At 33.1% G+C, this 17,483-nt stretch overlaps 1 protein-coding gene across 1 annotated transcript in view; it reads right to left on the bottom strand.

Annotated features, from left to right (window-relative positions):
• LOC126735304 (SCY1-like protein 2) overlaps window positions 1-17,483 on the bottom strand; it is a 185,261-nt gene that overhangs the window by 43,453 nt on the left and 124,325 nt on the right. The window contains exons 7-9 of the mRNA XM_050439254.1: window positions 3,772-3,917; window positions 2,931-3,061; window positions 2,645-2,759 (exon numbers count right to left, since the gene is read on the bottom strand). Coding sequence (XP_050295211.1) covers window positions 2,645-2,759; window positions 2,931-3,061; window positions 3,772-3,917 — 392 coding nt within the window. The remainder of the gene's footprint in view (window positions 1-2,644; window positions 2,760-2,930; window positions 3,062-3,771; window positions 3,918-17,483) is intronic.

The raw sequence follows: 17,483 nt of genomic DNA, 5'->3' as shown, positions 1-17,483 counted from the left end.
TTCAGAAGGCTGATATTATTTCGATTTTGCCTGTTCCAGTATTTGGTCGAAGGGGTAAAGTAAGTTTTGCTATTTCGTTTGACAGTTACAATATTCAATAAATTAACCATTTACTAATAGTTTAAAAAAAAACGTATATTTTTAGAAATAATTTTTACGTTCCTTAATTATTTTTGTTAGTTCCTGAAGTTTTGTGAATTTAGAAATAAAATTGTTAATTTTGTAAAAAAAAAAAATTAGTTTAATTTTTTAAAAGTTTGTAAAATGGTAACAGTAAAAGATAAAATTAAGCAGTAAAAACAACATAAAAACTTACAGTGTGCAGAAAAACGCTCTTCCCCCAACAAAGGTTCCACAGCATTAGATTATGTCGGCAGCATGTAAAAACGCACTTGCCCCGTTTTTAGAGGGCAAGAGCGATTTTGGCAATGACAATGAAAAAATTGCATTAAAAAAAAATTTTTTGGTTTTTATTTGATATTTGTTAGTTTGATTACAAACATTCCAAAAATATACAAAAAAAACTATCTGCCCTATTTTAAATATTTCAAAAAAAATATTGGTTCTTTAAGTGTTACTAATACAAAAAGTGGCCGCACTTTCCCCAACTCACCTTACCTGAAAAATAAAAAATCCAAAGCTTTGAAGATCGATATCTCCGCTTCTACGGCCATTATCGAGAAAATTTCAACGGTTTTCATTTAGTTTTATCTTTCTGAATCCAACTAGATCATCCGCAAGGTCGTAGCTCTCATACTGGATGAGATCTTGTATTTTCAGGGCCCAATTTTGGGCTAAATTTTTAAGCTCAAAAACGAGGTCAAGAAATTACTTTTTCTGAATTTTCAAAGTGCTCTCATTCCCTTAGTTTTACTCGAATCCCATTATGCCCCGGTATTTTCGTGATATAGATGATGAAAACAAGCCACTGGTGTAGTTGATTCGAATTTGAAAAAAGTCAATTTTTGGTTAAAAAAATGCGATAACTTTGGAGCTCGATATCTCGGCTTCTATACTAAATTGCTCTCTATAAAAATATTGAAAAATAAAAGTAAAACTAAATTGAGACTTATTAAAAAATACAAGCTCAGAGACCATACTATCAAGTAATGCTCTTTAATCTCAGAGCTCATAACTGATTTTAAAGTCAAATAATTTAAGATTCACTAACTCATACAGATTTAATACGAATATTATATGAGTTATTGAACCATCAAAGCTACTTAATTTTTATCTTAGAGCTGATACTTTACAATGAAATATCTTAGGAACCACTAATGCCAGTTCAAACAAACAAGCTGTTTTTGAAAAAAGTTTTTGCTCAATGACTCTTTTTAAGACATTAGAGCCATGCTCATTCAAATACGAAATTATATCCGAATTTAGAGAAAATATCCCTGAAATCCTAAAATTTGAATATTATTGATTGCTTAAAACCAATTATTACTCAGATACCAGGATTTAAAAAAAAGTATTTGTTTTTCAGTTGAATTTGGTCTGACTTCAGTGGATATAAAATATTATTAGTTTTAAATTTGAATTCATTTTTTTTATTTCTTTGTTTTGTTTCCTACTTTATCATTAAGAGAGAACCTGGCCAGTTGGTTTAACCAGTGCCAAAAAAAAAAATTTGTGGCTTAACTCAATTTAAAAAATCAGTGACTTGCTTAACATATTTGCGGATAGTGCTAAAATTTCAAAAAATTCAAAATTCCCGCCATACGGTGGTAACAATTGCCTTATCTTCATCATCATTTTTTCCGTAAATGATTTGTCAAGTGACTAACGAATATTATTTTTCTTTGTTTACTGGGACACACGAATAACACGTAACTTAAATTTTAAGGCCGGTTTTAGTAGTCCTAGCAAATTTAAAATGCATGATGGCTATCCACGAACGTGTTAAATTAAAGAAACGCTTAGGCTAAACTGCCTAGAATAACATAATTAAATAGATTTTCAGGGATATACAAAAATAATGAATTTATTTGTCCAGGCAGTTAAGGAATAAAAATGATTGATCAACTGTTCAAAAATTAGGGCAAAACCATCGGCAAATGTAAAAATAATGAAATATCTATTACTGAATTACTCAAAAATTACGAATTTGATCATTTCTGTGAAATTAAAAAGGTTTTTATTGATTACTGAAATTGCATTTTAACAGCCTAAAGTATTGAACCTTTATAAGTCTTTTTTCTAACACAATTAAAAAAAAAGCTTTATTTAAAAAAAATTACATATTCGATTGCAGAGCACTGCCGCCTACAGGCAGTTGAGGCCTTAAATTAAACGGAAAATGGTTGCTGAATTACCGAAAATTAGAATGATGCTTCTGGAAATTAAAAACTATTGAACAACTTTAACTACGAAATTTATGAAATATCCAAATACTAATAATTAACTCAACAGTTTAAAATAAAAAAACTACTAGAAAAAACTGTTTAACCCTGCGCTAGTTGCGTCCTAACTATCTAGACTCAAAATAATGCTCATTTATCTTAGAGCTAACAATATTCGATTTTAAAGTCAATAATATTAAGAAACTCTACTGGTATCTCAATAAAAAAAAATACAAGTGTATAAGAAAATACTTTCCTACAATAACTAATAAAAAAAAACATACAAAAATAGGACTTCTTACCTTTGGAATATATGGAAGAGCGTCCTTAAGAGTATTTCTATAAAAGTGACTCTTTTGGGTCGGATCCTTCATCATTATGGTGTCCAAGTATTGTAAAGCTTGCACCAGAGGATCACTAAAAAATTTAAGGACAAATACCTATAGTATTTTATAAGTAGAATATAGTCTCAAAAAATTAATATTTTCCTAATTTTCTTATAAAGTAGTTTTACTTTTACAAATTTTTTAATGCTTCGGGTATAATTGTTTAAATTATATATATATTTTTAATACAGTATGAACTTACTCAAAATATTTTAACAACATTAACAGTTGCGCCGTGGGCCTCTGCCTAATATCCTTATTGACCAATCGTAATACGCACTCCTGTAATCCCGCAGGAACCCTTTGTAGGATATTACGAACTTGGTCGTCAATCTAAAAAATGAAAAAAAAAATATATATAAAAAATTGGAAATATCAGCCTTTTTTAATATCAATTTATATTTCCTTTGAATTCTCAGCGGATTTTTATACGGTTTGTTACTAAGGGGATTATTGGAATTATCGGGTTTATCTACATTTGTACTTCGGCTGAATAAAAAGGATATAAAGAGGCTTAAGAATATAAAATGAATAAATTCGTGATATTTTAGGAGATATAAGCTACGTTCGTAGGACCTTAATTAAAAAACGGGTATTCAAAACCACTAAAGTTAAGCAATACTAATTAAAAAATGCACGAAATAAACTACGATTTCGGGTTATTTTCCCTTATTACACCTTATACTCAAGTTCCGATTACTAATTTCTAGGAAACAAAACCGTAGTTCCACCATTGGTCCTCCCCCGCACAAAATCTAATGAAAATTTAATACTTGGCAGCACCACGGTTTCAATGCATTTAAATTTTCCGTGGAACACGCTCTGGTGTAGCCTTTGTGATTTATTTTCTACGCTGTTGAAAACAAATTACTACCCTGGTTAAATGGGAAAAGTTCGTTTTTCTCTCTGATCTCTCTATGTGGATGTGTGGGTGTGTGTGAGTGTGGGAAATTATCATAAAAACGCTATTAATAATAAGTGATGTTTCATTTTGGCTTCTTGTTTTGAAACAATGACTATAATTTTTTTATAATTTGACTTACCAATTCCAGTTGTTTTGAATATGCTGAGCTGGAGTAGTTCGCTTGGATGAGGGATCTGCCGCTGTTAAAAATGGCGCACATTATCATCCCGAGGGAAAACATGTCGCTCATCATGCTACATTTTGATTGCTGCTGACATTCTGGGGCTGAAATTTTTTAAAAAAGTTATGCTATCAGAATAAGTCTAATTTTTAAAAAAAATTTACGTAATAATAAACAGTAGTGTAAACTAATATATGATAAGTTTCAGAGTTATAAAATTATACCGATAATATGTAACTAATAGCATAAGGATATCTCAAGAATCCATTAAAGGTAGCAGATTAAAATATTATATAATTATAATTATTTAATTATTTTTGTATCGATTTCTTATTAGGGAATAATATATAAAAAAAAATCTTTGTGTTGTGAAACATGAATTATCAATATTTAAAAAAATATATTTGATGATGTTTTAGGCAAATGCAACGGAGCAATGAAGAATTACAATATTATTATGAAAATGTAAATACGTTAAATATTCTCCTAGTTTTTGTACAATTTTATTAGTATTACGTTTGGTTTATTATTTTTATCTATAGTGTTCTATATATTTCGGAACTGTTCCATCGGGTTTTAAAAAGGATGCGCTTCATGACAATTCATTCAGTTTTAATTGTTTAGTCAGTTTTTACCTTGGAAACAATTAAACTACAGTCAAGGCGAGTTAAGTTAGTGTTTTTAACGTTGACAATAAAAGTGTGTTCCCGAATTTCGTTACAATTGGTGTCAGAAGTAAAGGATATTTGGAAGCTCATTTTAGTGGATGCCTTTAACAAGAAGTCAGGCCAAGATGGAGACCGAAAAATTGATGGAGCTGCTATTAAGGAAGTTTGACGAGCAAAAAGTAAAACAAGAAGAACGAGACCGCAAACAGAAGGAAGAACAAGAATAACGAGACCGTAAACAAAGAAAAGAACAAGAAGGGCGAGACAAGAAACAGGAAGATTTACTAAAGACAATTAAATCTGACCTAAAGAAAGAAAATGAAGACCTGATTCGAACCATAAAAGATGTCTTACTTAATTTAAAAGATAATCTTAAAAAGGAGCAGGAGGAATGAGTTTTACAACTTAAAGAAGATCTGGAGAAGAATCAGAAACAATTAATGACTAACTTTGAAGCAACGGTAGAAGAAGAATTGGGGCAAGTACAAAAAAAGATCCAAGAACTAGAGATGAAAGTAAAACGGACTCCTCTTCATCCCGATCCTGGAATGCAAACAATGATGAAAGTAAAGCCATCAAAATTCGACGGCAAAGAAGCATGGAGTACCTATTTGAATCAATTTGAGGCCGCTGCTAGGGGAAATCGCTGGGATAACAAAGAAAAGGCAATCAATCTTAAGCTAAGCCTTAGAGGAGAAGCTACAGAAATATTAAGAATGGTGCCATCCGAGGATCAGCTCAATTTCGACGTACTTTACGTACGTACTTTAGAGATGAGATACGGTGAAGCTCATCTACAAAAAGTGTACCAGGCTCAATTGAAATCTAGAAGACAACAACCCGAGGAAGGACTCCAACAGTTTGAGGCCGATGTTGCTCGATTAGTAAATCTGGCTTACCCTTCAGCCCCAACATAGTTCCGAGAACAAATTTCTATAAATTGTTTTATTGACGGAGTTCGAGATCCAGATACTAACCACGCTCTAAGGATGGCTCATCATAAAAGTATATCAGAAGCTTTGGCCCATGGACTAGAGTATGAGGCAGCGTTTCAAGCAACTAGAAGGCAGACACGAATAAGACAAATCAGAACTTCGGAAAGTGATCTCGAAGAGCGCCTAAAGAAGATTGAATCATTATTAGCGAGGAAACCTAAAAGACCATTGCAATGCTGGAATTGCAATGAGGAGGGGCACCTTAAACGTCAATGCCCCAAGCCTTTAAGACAGCCAGTATTAGTGGCAGAAATCATGGATGATATCATATTAGGATTAGATATTATATGTATGAAGGATACCACCTATATGAAGATAAAGTAAATACCAGAGTCGTTAAGTTATTTAAGGATATTACCATACCAGCAAATTCAGAGGTGGTGGTTAATGCTACAACTGGAGGAAAAGAGGGAGAAACTGTTTTGATTGAGCCCATGGAAAACTGCAAACTATATGGTCAAGGAATTTTTCCAGCTAAGACGTTATCTACGCAGAAGAAATCTACTGTTTTGATTCGAATGGTAAATTTAAAAGGATATGATCAACACCTGAAACAAGGAGAGAACATTGGCGTATGCTCTGAAGTAGTGACAGTCATGAAAAATGCTGATAGAAGTCGTTATTCAAACAGACCTTTTCCTGTATATTTACAAAACCTATTTGAAGAATCTTCTGCCAATTTAACCATAGACCAGTGTAGTAAATTGCGACGGCTTCTTGAAGAAAATCAAGATGTGTTTTCCTTGCACGATAATGACCTAGGAAGAACTAATTTGGTGCAGCATCGAATTAACACTGGAGACAATGCTCCGATTAAACAAGCACCTCGAAGAATTCCGATAGCTAAACAAGGAGAAGTTTCCTCAATGCTTCAAGAAATGAGAACTCAAGGAGTGATAGAACCTTCTTAGAGTCCTTGGGCATCTCCAGTTGTGCTAGTGAAGAAAAAGGATGGATCCACTAGATTTTGTATAGACTATCGGCGACTGAATGACATTACCAAGAAAGACAGTTATCCCTTACCAAGAATTCACGACATTCTGGACACGCTATCAGGTTCACAATGGTTCTCAGCACTCGATCTAAAGAGTGGATACTGGCAGGTAAAGATGCATCCAGAAGATAAGGAAAAGACCGCATTCTCGACTGGAACAGGATTTTGGCAGTTTACAGTAATGCCCTTTGGACTCTGCAAGCTCCTTTGAGAGACTTATGGAAAGAGTTTTACGTGGAATGACTTGGGAATCATATTTAGTTTATCGGGATGACGTCGTCATACTGGGAAAAACATTTGAAGATCATTTAAAGAATATTCAAGAGGTATTTGTAAAACTGCGAGAGGCCAACCTGAAGCTAAGTCCTAAAAAATGTTGCTTATTTCAAAAAGAAGTTCGATACCTTGGCCATGTAATATCAGAAAAAGGTGTCAAGACTGATCCAGATAAAGTAGAGGCAATCGAAAATTGGCCACGACCCACTGACAAACACCAGTTAAGAAGCTTTCTGGGCCTTTGTACCTATTACAGAAGATTTGTAAGAGATTTCGCTAATCTTGAAAAGCCTCGACATAAGCTCACGGAGGACAAAATGGTATTTAGTTGGTCAACAGACTGTGAAGAAGCATTTCAACGGTTAAAAAGAGCACTATGCACATCTCCGATTTTAACATATCCGATTCCTGGACAAACTTTTATTTTGGATATCGATGCAAGTAATGTTGGAATTGGGGCCGTTCAAATTCGAGCAAGTGATAGCTTATTTCAGTAAAACGTTATCAAAACCCGAATGAAACTATTGTGTCACCAGACGAGAGCTATTAGCAGCAGTAAAAGCTATTGAACATTTCCAGAAATATTTGTATGGTCAACGATTTATCCTTAGAAATGACCATGCTTCGTTGAACTGGCTGTTTCAGTTTAAAAACCCCGAAGGACAAATAGCAAGGTGGCTTCAACGATTACAAGAGTATGACTTTACAATAGTAGCTAGTTTAATCCAAGTTCAGTGTGATGACCCAGTATTTGGTCTTATTTACGAACTGAAATCTCGAGAAATTTCAAAACCTGAATGGAAAGATATTTCTGACAAATCTCCAAAACTAAAAGCTTATTGGTCTCAATGGAATTCATTGGTTATAAAAGATGGATTGTTAAAAAGTCTGGGAGAGCGTAGATGGAAAAGAAAAGACATATCTGACAGTCCTTCCTCGAAAACGGATTCCGGTAGTTCTTGAAGCTGTTTATGGCGGTGTCGGCGGAGGACATTTTGGAGTTAGTAAGACCTTGGAAAAAGTTAGAGAACGGTTTTACTGGCTGAATAGTTATCAATATGTTGAACGCTGGTGTCGATAGTGTGAGCAGTGTTCGTCAAGCAAGGGCCCAAGAACCCGGACAAGAGGAAAGATGATGCAGTATCTTGTTGGTGCACCCTTTGAACGAATTGCCATATACGTAGCAGGACCTTTTCCTACTAGTAGCTCCGGAAACCGATATGCTCTTGTTGCTATGGATTACTTTAGTAAATGGCCCGAGGTCTATCCGATTCCAAACCAAGAAGCAACGACAGTAGCTGAAGTGCTGTTCCAGAATTGGATTTGTCGATTTGGTGTACCCAGAGAGATACATTCAGACGAAGGAAGGAACTTTGAGTCAGAAATATTCCAACAAGTATGCCAGTTGCTGGGAATCAATAAGACCCGTATAACCCCACTACATCCTCAGTCTGATGGAATGGTTGAAAGATTTAACCGCACATTTGAAACCTATTTGAGGATGGTGGTAAACTCTAAGCAAACCGACTTGGATACCTGTATACAACCATTCCTATTGGCATATCGTTCTTCTATCCACAAGTCAACTGGAAAAAGCCCGGCAAAAGTTGTCTACGGTGATGAACTTCGTTTACCTTTGGACATTATTACTGGAAGACCCCATAAGTCTGAAACCCTTGAGCAGTACGTCGACCATTTACAAAAGCGTTTACAAATTGTTCACGAACAAAGACGGGATAAACTTCATCTAGAAAGTAACAGAATGAAATCACGTTATGATATAAAGGCAAATTCTACCGGTTTTAATCCTGGGGATAAAGTCTGGTTATACAATCCACGGAGGATGAAGGGCAAGTCACCAAAGCTTCAGAAGGATTGGAAAGGTCCATTCAACGTGGCCACCAGAATCAACGATGTGGTGTACCGTATCCAGCGACATCGGACAATGAAGATGAAAATTGTAAACATCGTCCGTCTAGCGCCCTATCATGACTCAGGTGGTCCCATGTTTGATCGGGATGATCAAACTTGAGAGGAGAGCAGTATTATGAAAATGTAAATACGTTAATTATTCTCCTAGTTTTTGTACAATTTTATTAGTATTCCATAGTTAAAGTTGATTCGTAGGGTTTCTTAGGGTATAAAAATAATAAACCAAACTTACGTTTGGTTTATTATTTTTATAGTGTTTAGTTTTTAAGTAGTTCATCTTGTTCGAGAGCCCAATTTTGGCCATAATTTAGGTTATTTAGGTTATATTATTGTAAATCCCTATAGTTCTAATTTTCTAGAATTAGTATACTTGTTTGCTTTGACTGTCAGTATTCTCCTAAAATTATTGGTTTCTTTGGGCAAAAACAATGAAGATAATAATTCTAAATATTTCGAAACTGTTCCATCGGGTTTTAAAAAGGACGCGCTTCATGACAATTCATTCAGTTTTAATTGTTTAGTAAGTTTTTACCTTGGAAACAATTAAACGACAGTCAAGGCGAGTTAGGTTAGTGTTTTTGGCGTTGACAATAAAAGTGTGTTCCCGAATTTCGTTACAATATGATAGACAGTAGTGAAAAACTAACGTTTATCTATATTTAATTCTTTTATAAATGATTTGTTTAATTAATATTTTTAACTTATTTCGCTTCATATATATCACGATTTAAGCCTGAAGGAGCGTTTGTATCGTACAAAATGTTGAATATTTTCATCTTTATGTACCCATTTCATTGATTCTAAATTCTAATGAAACAATAAATTACGCTACTGATGAAGCAAAATTTAAAAAATTTAACACAACAAAATTTAAAATAACAGAAATGCATTTATATAAGACATGAAAATTATATAGGTTTATATGGAGAAACTATATCAAATACATGTTTCGTTTAAAGTAGTAATTCTTAGACCTAAATAATTATAAATCTTAAATTATCAGAAGAAAAAAAACGACAAATAAAAAGACATTAATAATTTATATCCAATAAAGTTATGCATTTAGGATTACAAAAATGTTTATATATATACACGAAAAATTAAAAGGATAAAATCAGCTATTCAAAAAAGTCATTCAAATTTAATATAGAAACTTCCTATATTTTTGAAATAGAGCATTTTAATAAGTTTCAATATTTTTATAAATGATTTGTATTAGCATTTTTAACTAATATAACTTCATATGTTTAGGTTTGTATTTTATTGATTATGAGTTCTTATAAAATGTTAAATCAACACACAAATAATAATGGTAAATAAAAAAAATTAAATTTTAAAATAACAGAAAAGTAAATACAGAACATGAAAAACATATATAATATATATAGATAAACTATATCTACTATGTGTTTTGTTTAAACTTAGACCTGAATTATTAAAATAATAAAATGCCAATTTATTTAATTTTGTTTTTAAGTACTAGAGAAAAAATTATTAAAGAGTGTTTAATTTATATCCATTAAGGTTATGCATTTCTGATTACAAAAATATTTAAAAATATACGTATATTTTTCTGAAAGTTTTATTGTCTTTTTATTTATATTTGAGGGGGTCAGTGGAAAAGCGGTATAAGTAACATTTTTCCATAATTGGAGATAAGTGCACTACTGTATAGTTAAAGGGTATATTTGTTTAGGAGAAAAATGGTACAAGTTCTATTTCAACATTCTATCACCATCTATGAAATAGTAGCTGAAGCTCAACTCTTAAACGGTCTTTCCGTTTGGGAAAAAGTAGTACAAGTGCACTTATACCATTTTTCTATTTAGTAAATTAGTAAACAGTGCTTGCATATTTGAATACGTTCTAGTGTTTTGCCAGTGACTAAAGTGACTTTCAAATAATAATCTTGGTATTTTCTACTAAAATGGTGAATGGTAAGTTTGTTTTATTAACTTATTTGTAACCATCACATGTTCGTGTAAAAATTTAAATTGCCGAAATTTATTTCTAACCTTACTTTTAGAGTTTTCGATTTTTAACGAGCCTGGTACTTCCAAAACAAATTTTCCTAATAGAAAATCTAACAATGGGAATACTCAAAACAGTGACGATTTGCCATAATCAGTATTAAGAAACCGACAGGGTCCAAGTTTTGAAGGTAAAGTTCGAAGTTGTAAATTTAAAGGAAGTGTCTGCCCTTATAGCAGCATGTATACGATTTAAAAACTTTATTTGCCTGCATCCTCGTTTGAAGTGAAATGGTGTTTTGGGTAAAATGTTAGACTTGCATTCTAAAAATTCGATGGATTCGAATCCCAGGGATTTATCCGTAACAGTAGATAGATCCAAATTTAAAATCGTAAAATAAAACTATTAATTTCTAACTTTACTTTCAGAGTTTGACGATTCTGATGCTGACAAAAAATATTTTCCTGGTAATGATTCAAGCAATGGAGGTTCTAAGGACAGTGACGATTTGCCATTGACAGCACTGAGCCACACAAACAGTCCAACTATTGAAGGTATAAAAAATAAAGGAAAGAAGAGAGTTAGAAGGCCAGAAGACCATAAGAAGCAAGTGCGAAAAAAGTTGTGGAATAGCGGCAAAGCATACGTGGGACATCGGAATCAAAGGAGCTAAAAATTTTACTTACTTTGTCCACGATTGTCGATACAAGTGTAATAACATCTCTGAAGTAGATGCACGGCGAATTTTTGACGGTTTTTGGGAACTGGGTAATTGGGATTTACAGACTGCATTTATTTCATCTTGCATTAAAATTGAAACTCCCCTGAGAAAAAAAACTAATGCAATATCCCATAAGTTGAAATCTGTTAGTGTGACCTTGAAGAATCAAAAGGTTTGCCAGGATTTCTTTTTAAAAACGTTAAAAATAGGTAACGGAAGATACTCACGAGTTGTTAACAAAAAGACAGATGTCGGGTTTGTCATACTTGATGGAAGAGGAAAGGCACCAAATCCTAGTAGAATTTTAGACGAAGACCGCGATCTGGTCAAAAATCATATTAACCGATTTCCAAGATATACAAGTCACTATTGTAGAAAGGATAACCCCAATAAAAAATACCGGCCTTCTTACCTAAGTGTCAAAAAAATGTACAAATGCTATTTGCGGTTTTGTGAAGAACAAGAGAAACGTCCTGTTAAAGAGTGACTTTATCGTGAGATTTTTAACACGGAATTTAATCTCTTATTTCATCAACCGCACACTGATACATGCAATAAATGCGACAGTTTTGATATTTTACTGAAATCTGGAGATGAAGAACAGAGAAGGAAAGTACAAATAGAAAAAGATGTTCATCAACGGAAAGCAGAGAATGCACAGGAAGAAAAAAGACGGGCGAAGAAGCTTGCTCAAGAGTCTGCAGGTGAAACTGTGGCCATTTGCTTCGACCTTCAAAAAACACTACCAACTCCTCGTTTAACGACGAATAAAGTATATTACCTGAGAACTCTATAGACTTTTGCTGTCCACGACCTTGGCAGTAATAAGGCTTTTATGTATACATGGGACGAAATCATCGCTTGTAGAGGATCTTTCGAGGTTGCGTCTTGTTTATTGAAGTTTGTTAAGCAACTGCCAAAGACGACAAAAAATATTATAACCTTTAGTGACTCCTGCGGGGGCCAAAATAAGAATAAAAATGTATTAAAATTTTGGCAGTACGTTGTTCAAAATTTTGACATACAATCTGTGGACCATAAATTCTTAGAACCGGGGCACACTTATATGGAGTGCGATGAAGACTTTGCATTAATTGAGAAGCACAAGCGCCACGTTCAGTACGTATATGTACCTACTGAATGGAATGAAGCCATTAAAGAGAGTTGCAAGAAATTCTCTGTAACACAAATGACATCGGCTGACTTTTTCTGCTTTTCAGAGCTTGAAGATATAACTACCATTGTTCGCAATGACAAAGAAAAAAGGAAGATTGCCTGGAGACAAATTAGATGGATAAGACTTGAAAAAGATCAACCATTTACAATAAAATTTAAAGACACTCTAAGTGCAATAATTGAATTTTATGAAGCAGTTTGGGCCCTAAGAAGCAAAGGAAGACCATCGGCACAAAAACTTTGCCCCTTGTATAATGAGGCACCAAAAATAAAATTTCTTAAATGGCGAAATCATCAAGAGCTGTTTCAGTTTGTACCTCCGGTATACCACAATTTTTACAAGAATTTGGCACACGAAGATTCAAAAAGTCCAAAACGGAGCAGGCAAGAAACGGCACCTAAAAAGAAAACCAAAGCAGGTGCTGGCAGTACAGAAGAGCGACGTGACAGCGACGAAAATATAGTAGATGAAAGTGACAGGATTATTTCAGAATCTGATGAAGATTAGATAAGACAAACTGTATTTATTATTTGTCAGTTATACTTCTTTTACCCTAAATTATTATGTATGGCAAAATGGTACAAATGAGAAAAACTAAGTTTTTCAGGAAAATACAATATTTTTAAAACCAGGATATATAAGTCTAGAAAACATTAGAATTTTTTAAATAGATATACGTAACCATTCTTGGATTTACTTTTACTAGGATTTTACTATTAGCCATTAACTTTGACCCTGGATTACTCAAAATCATGTCAATGTTACTTATACCACTTTTCCACTGACCCCCTCATTTATTTATTTACACCACTTAACAGAAAAACTTTAATAATAGAATGGAAAAAAATATGCGCAGACGAGGAGTAAGAGAACTTAACCAGTTTGGTTGTAAAGTTGAAAGATCTTTGGAGTATCAACTAATCCGTTAATTAAGTTGTGTATTAAATTGGAGATTTGCTGAATCCCTTCTTTTTTTGCAAAGATCTTAACTGAAATCTTCCAAGCAAACGGTCATTTGAAAAGCCCACTTTCGAGTACACTCCTTCGCATTTATATCAAAAGAAATTTACGCTGTATAGTTTTAAGCTCTTACATCTAGTTCTGATAGTATGGCGAATATACTTAGCAGGAGTATTCTAAAGTTGAACGAACATATGAAAAATATAAGAGTTTAGGTTTTAAGTCCGGCTTTTTCAAAGGTCTCAAACAACTTAGAACCATTGATAAGTATTAGGAAAACCAGAATTTTCTGTTATTTTAAAAGCCTCGAATCGCATTCTTGAATGCTTTATTTAATCTACTCGGATATTTTTTTATATAACACATAATATATTTTATTACTTAAATTGTAATACCTCCTCTACGTAACCGCCCTTTAACTAAGCTATCTACGTTTTTATCCCTTTAAGATGAATTTGAAACAAATAGTTTTCTTCAGAAATTGACCAATTTACCCACCAACCACCGCTTCTAATTCAAAATCTTTGGTCACCAATTCACAAAAATAAGAATCTTAAGGGTGTCTTATACCAAAAAATTCAAGAGAGATAATTCAGGCATTTAAGGAGGACATTCGAGACCGTTAAGAAAACGGAACATTCATCTTTTTGTCAGTACCGCTACTGCCATTTAGATGTTTCGCAACCAGAGTTATTCAAAATGCAATAAATGACATATTTTGATATTTATATATATATATATATATACAGGGTGTGCCAACAAGGGTGTGCAAAGTTATAGGGTTGACAAAAACCTACGAACTAAAAATATTTTTATGTATACTGGGTGTGTCACAAAAAAGTTACTATAAAATATGATTTTTTTTAAATGGTACGCCCTGTATATTATGGTACTAAAATGTGAGGCAAAAAGAGTACTTTATTTTGGTATAACGTTTTTAAAATTTCCGTGCGGCGTTGCAACGTAATTAATTTTTTTATGTTATTTTTTGCCTTTTAGAGGGTTCGTTTAAAAAATCATAATTAACCCAAAATTTATTTTGCGCCTATGAAACTTCTACCACAGTTAGTCTAGGGTACCTCCTCTAGGATGACTATAATAATTTGTAATTTTTGAATACAGGGTGTTTTTAAAGAACTTTCAAACTTGCTGAAATTAAATACGCAATATCTCAAATTTTTCAAATAGAACACCCTGTATATTTTTATCTAATTAAGTTTGTCCCTCAAATACCTTCATTTTTTATTTAATATATCCTATAGCTAAACCAAGTACTTTTTGAGATATTTTAACTTTTCTGTAAAATACTATGCATAAAACGGGTATTGTTACGGGTAAGTTTGAAAGTTCTTTAAAAACACCCTGTATTAAAAAATTACAAATTATCATAGTCAGCCTAGAGGAGGTATCCTAGACTAACTGTGGTACAAGTTTCATAGGCGCAAAATAAAATTTAAGTTAATTATGATTTTTTAAACGAACCCTCTAAAAGGCAAAAAATAACATAAAAAAATTAATTACGTTGCAACGCCGCACGGAAATTTTAAAAACGTTATACCAAAGTAAAGTACTCTTTTTGCCTCACATTTTAGTACCATAATATACAGGGCGTACCGTTTAAAAAAAATCATATTTTATAGTAACTTTTTTGTGACACACCCGGTATACATAAAAATATTTTTAGTTCGTAGGTTTTTGTCAACCCTACAACTTTGCTGTAGAACTTTTTGCTCTACCTCGTATAGTTAAGGCGCTATCTTAGCCGTACACCTTGTTGGCACACCCTGTATATATAAAAGAAAATAGTAATAGTTACTTTATTTTAAAATCAAGAACGGCTAAACCGATTTGGCTGAAAATTGGCGGAGAGGTGGCTTAGAACCAGGAGATGAACATAGGATACTTTTTATCACGTTCCACCCCGTTTACGTTAAGTCACTATAAAACGAAGTATAACAAAACACAAATGACAGCTAAATGTAATTTATTCCTGGTTATCCGGATGTGCGTTCTACTGATACGCTTGAATGCTTCTATTTGGGATTGTTGCCGGTGAATGTGCATGAGCCAACGTCATTTGAGTCACTACGGACGGCTAATGGCACAATATTCCCAACACATCGTGCTACATGTATATAACTCAATTTACTAGAAAACGATACCCATTGGGATACGATAATTGTTGAAGCCATTATCTCTGCATTTCCAAATCAGATACTCATATTATTGGCTATCATCATTTTGATATCTTATGTGCGGTAGTTTATTAGTTAGGTTAGGAACACCAGTACCAAATCAACAAATTATTGATGCCTTTAACCGAGAATTGGAACGGGAACGTAAATATAATCACCAGGAATTAGATTTAGTTTTTCAAACGAATGTACTACTGTCGAATCTCCAGCAAAAATAAGTAAATATAATTAATAATCTTAAAACATTGAATGCCATATTCAATACATATTCAATATTTTAAGTTAACAAGATTTATATTAATGAAGGCAATTGATGATGAAAACGGATTTCCTGGATACCCCTGGTGGAACTGGTAAAACATTCCTCATGTCATTAGTTTTTTTAGCCACTATTCGTGCGAGATCCAACATTGCGCTTGCAGTTGCTTCTTCTCGAATAGCAGCCACATTGTTAGAAGGATGTCGTATGGCTCATTCAGCATTAAAATTGCCATTAAATCTTTAAAATATTGAGGAATCAACATGTATTATTTCAAAAAACTCCGCAATGGCCAAAGTTTTATCAGCATCAAAAATCATCTTCTGGAACGAATGCACAATGGCCCATAAAAGTGCATTAAAGGCACTTAACCAAACATTGAAATATATACGCAATGATCTGAGATGTTTTGGAGATATAATAATTTTAGTGTCTGGCGATTTCCGCCAAACACTGCTACTAATTCCAAAATTAACGGCTGTCGACAAAATAAACACTTGTCTTAAATCATCAAATCTATGGCACTATATGAAGAAACTTCAGTTAACAACAAACATGAGAGTTGCATTGCTTAATGATACATCTGATGATGATTTCTCTGAGCAATTGCTGACTATCGATATTGGTCGAATATCTGTTGACGAATCAAGCGGATTAATTTCATTTCATCAAAATTTCTGTAACTTTGTCTCATCGAAATACGGACTTATTAATGAAGTATTCCCAGACATCATTACTAACTACAAAAATTAATGAATGGCTGAGTGAGGGATTAATTTTAGCGGCTAAGAATAAAGATGTAGATGACCTTAACTGCATATCTCAGGATTGTACCATTGAAACAATCCATTCATTCAAATCCATTGACTGTGTAACAAATGACGATGAAGCCATCAACTATTCAATTGAATTTTTAACTCTTTGGATGTGCTTGGCTTACCACCACATAATTTACGCCTAAAGGTTGGCTCCACAGTCATCATGCTTCGAAACATAAACTCACCAAAACTTTGAAACGGTACGCGTTTGGTGATAGATAAATTGATGAACAATGTGATTTACGCGGCGATACTCAAAGGAAAATTCAACGGTGAGGAAGTTTTTTTTACATGGTGAATTATATGTAACATAATTCATATGCGTTGTTTGTACTTGCGTCTGATATTAAAACAAAAAGTGTCGTGTATTACAAGGTGCTTATCTGAAAAGTACAACCTATTAAGAATCATTGAAATACTTGAATAATAAAAAAATTAACTTAATAAAATCAGAAATCTGGTTATTTATTATCATTAAGGCGCAACGAAGTTCACAGGGTCAGCTAGTCTTTTAATAAAAAACATTCCTAAAACCATATGACTTCAACTTAAAAAAACATACTTCATATCCAATTAAGTTATGCCTTAAATTACATATTTCATGTAAGCATTTAAAACACAAATAAAATTTTCAGCATAGAAAAACAAAGCAATTTAGAAAATAAAACACCTTTAAAAAGGTACGTCCCATTTATTCCGCATGA

The sequence above is a fragment of the Anthonomus grandis genome, chromosome 4 (genome assembly GCF_022605725.1).
Source record: "Anthonomus grandis grandis chromosome 4, icAntGran1.3, whole genome shotgun sequence".
In the NCBI taxonomy this organism is placed as follows: domain Eukaryota; kingdom Metazoa; phylum Arthropoda; class Insecta; order Coleoptera; family Curculionidae; genus Anthonomus; species Anthonomus grandis.
This window is presented reverse-complemented; position numbering and strand designations above follow the sequence as displayed.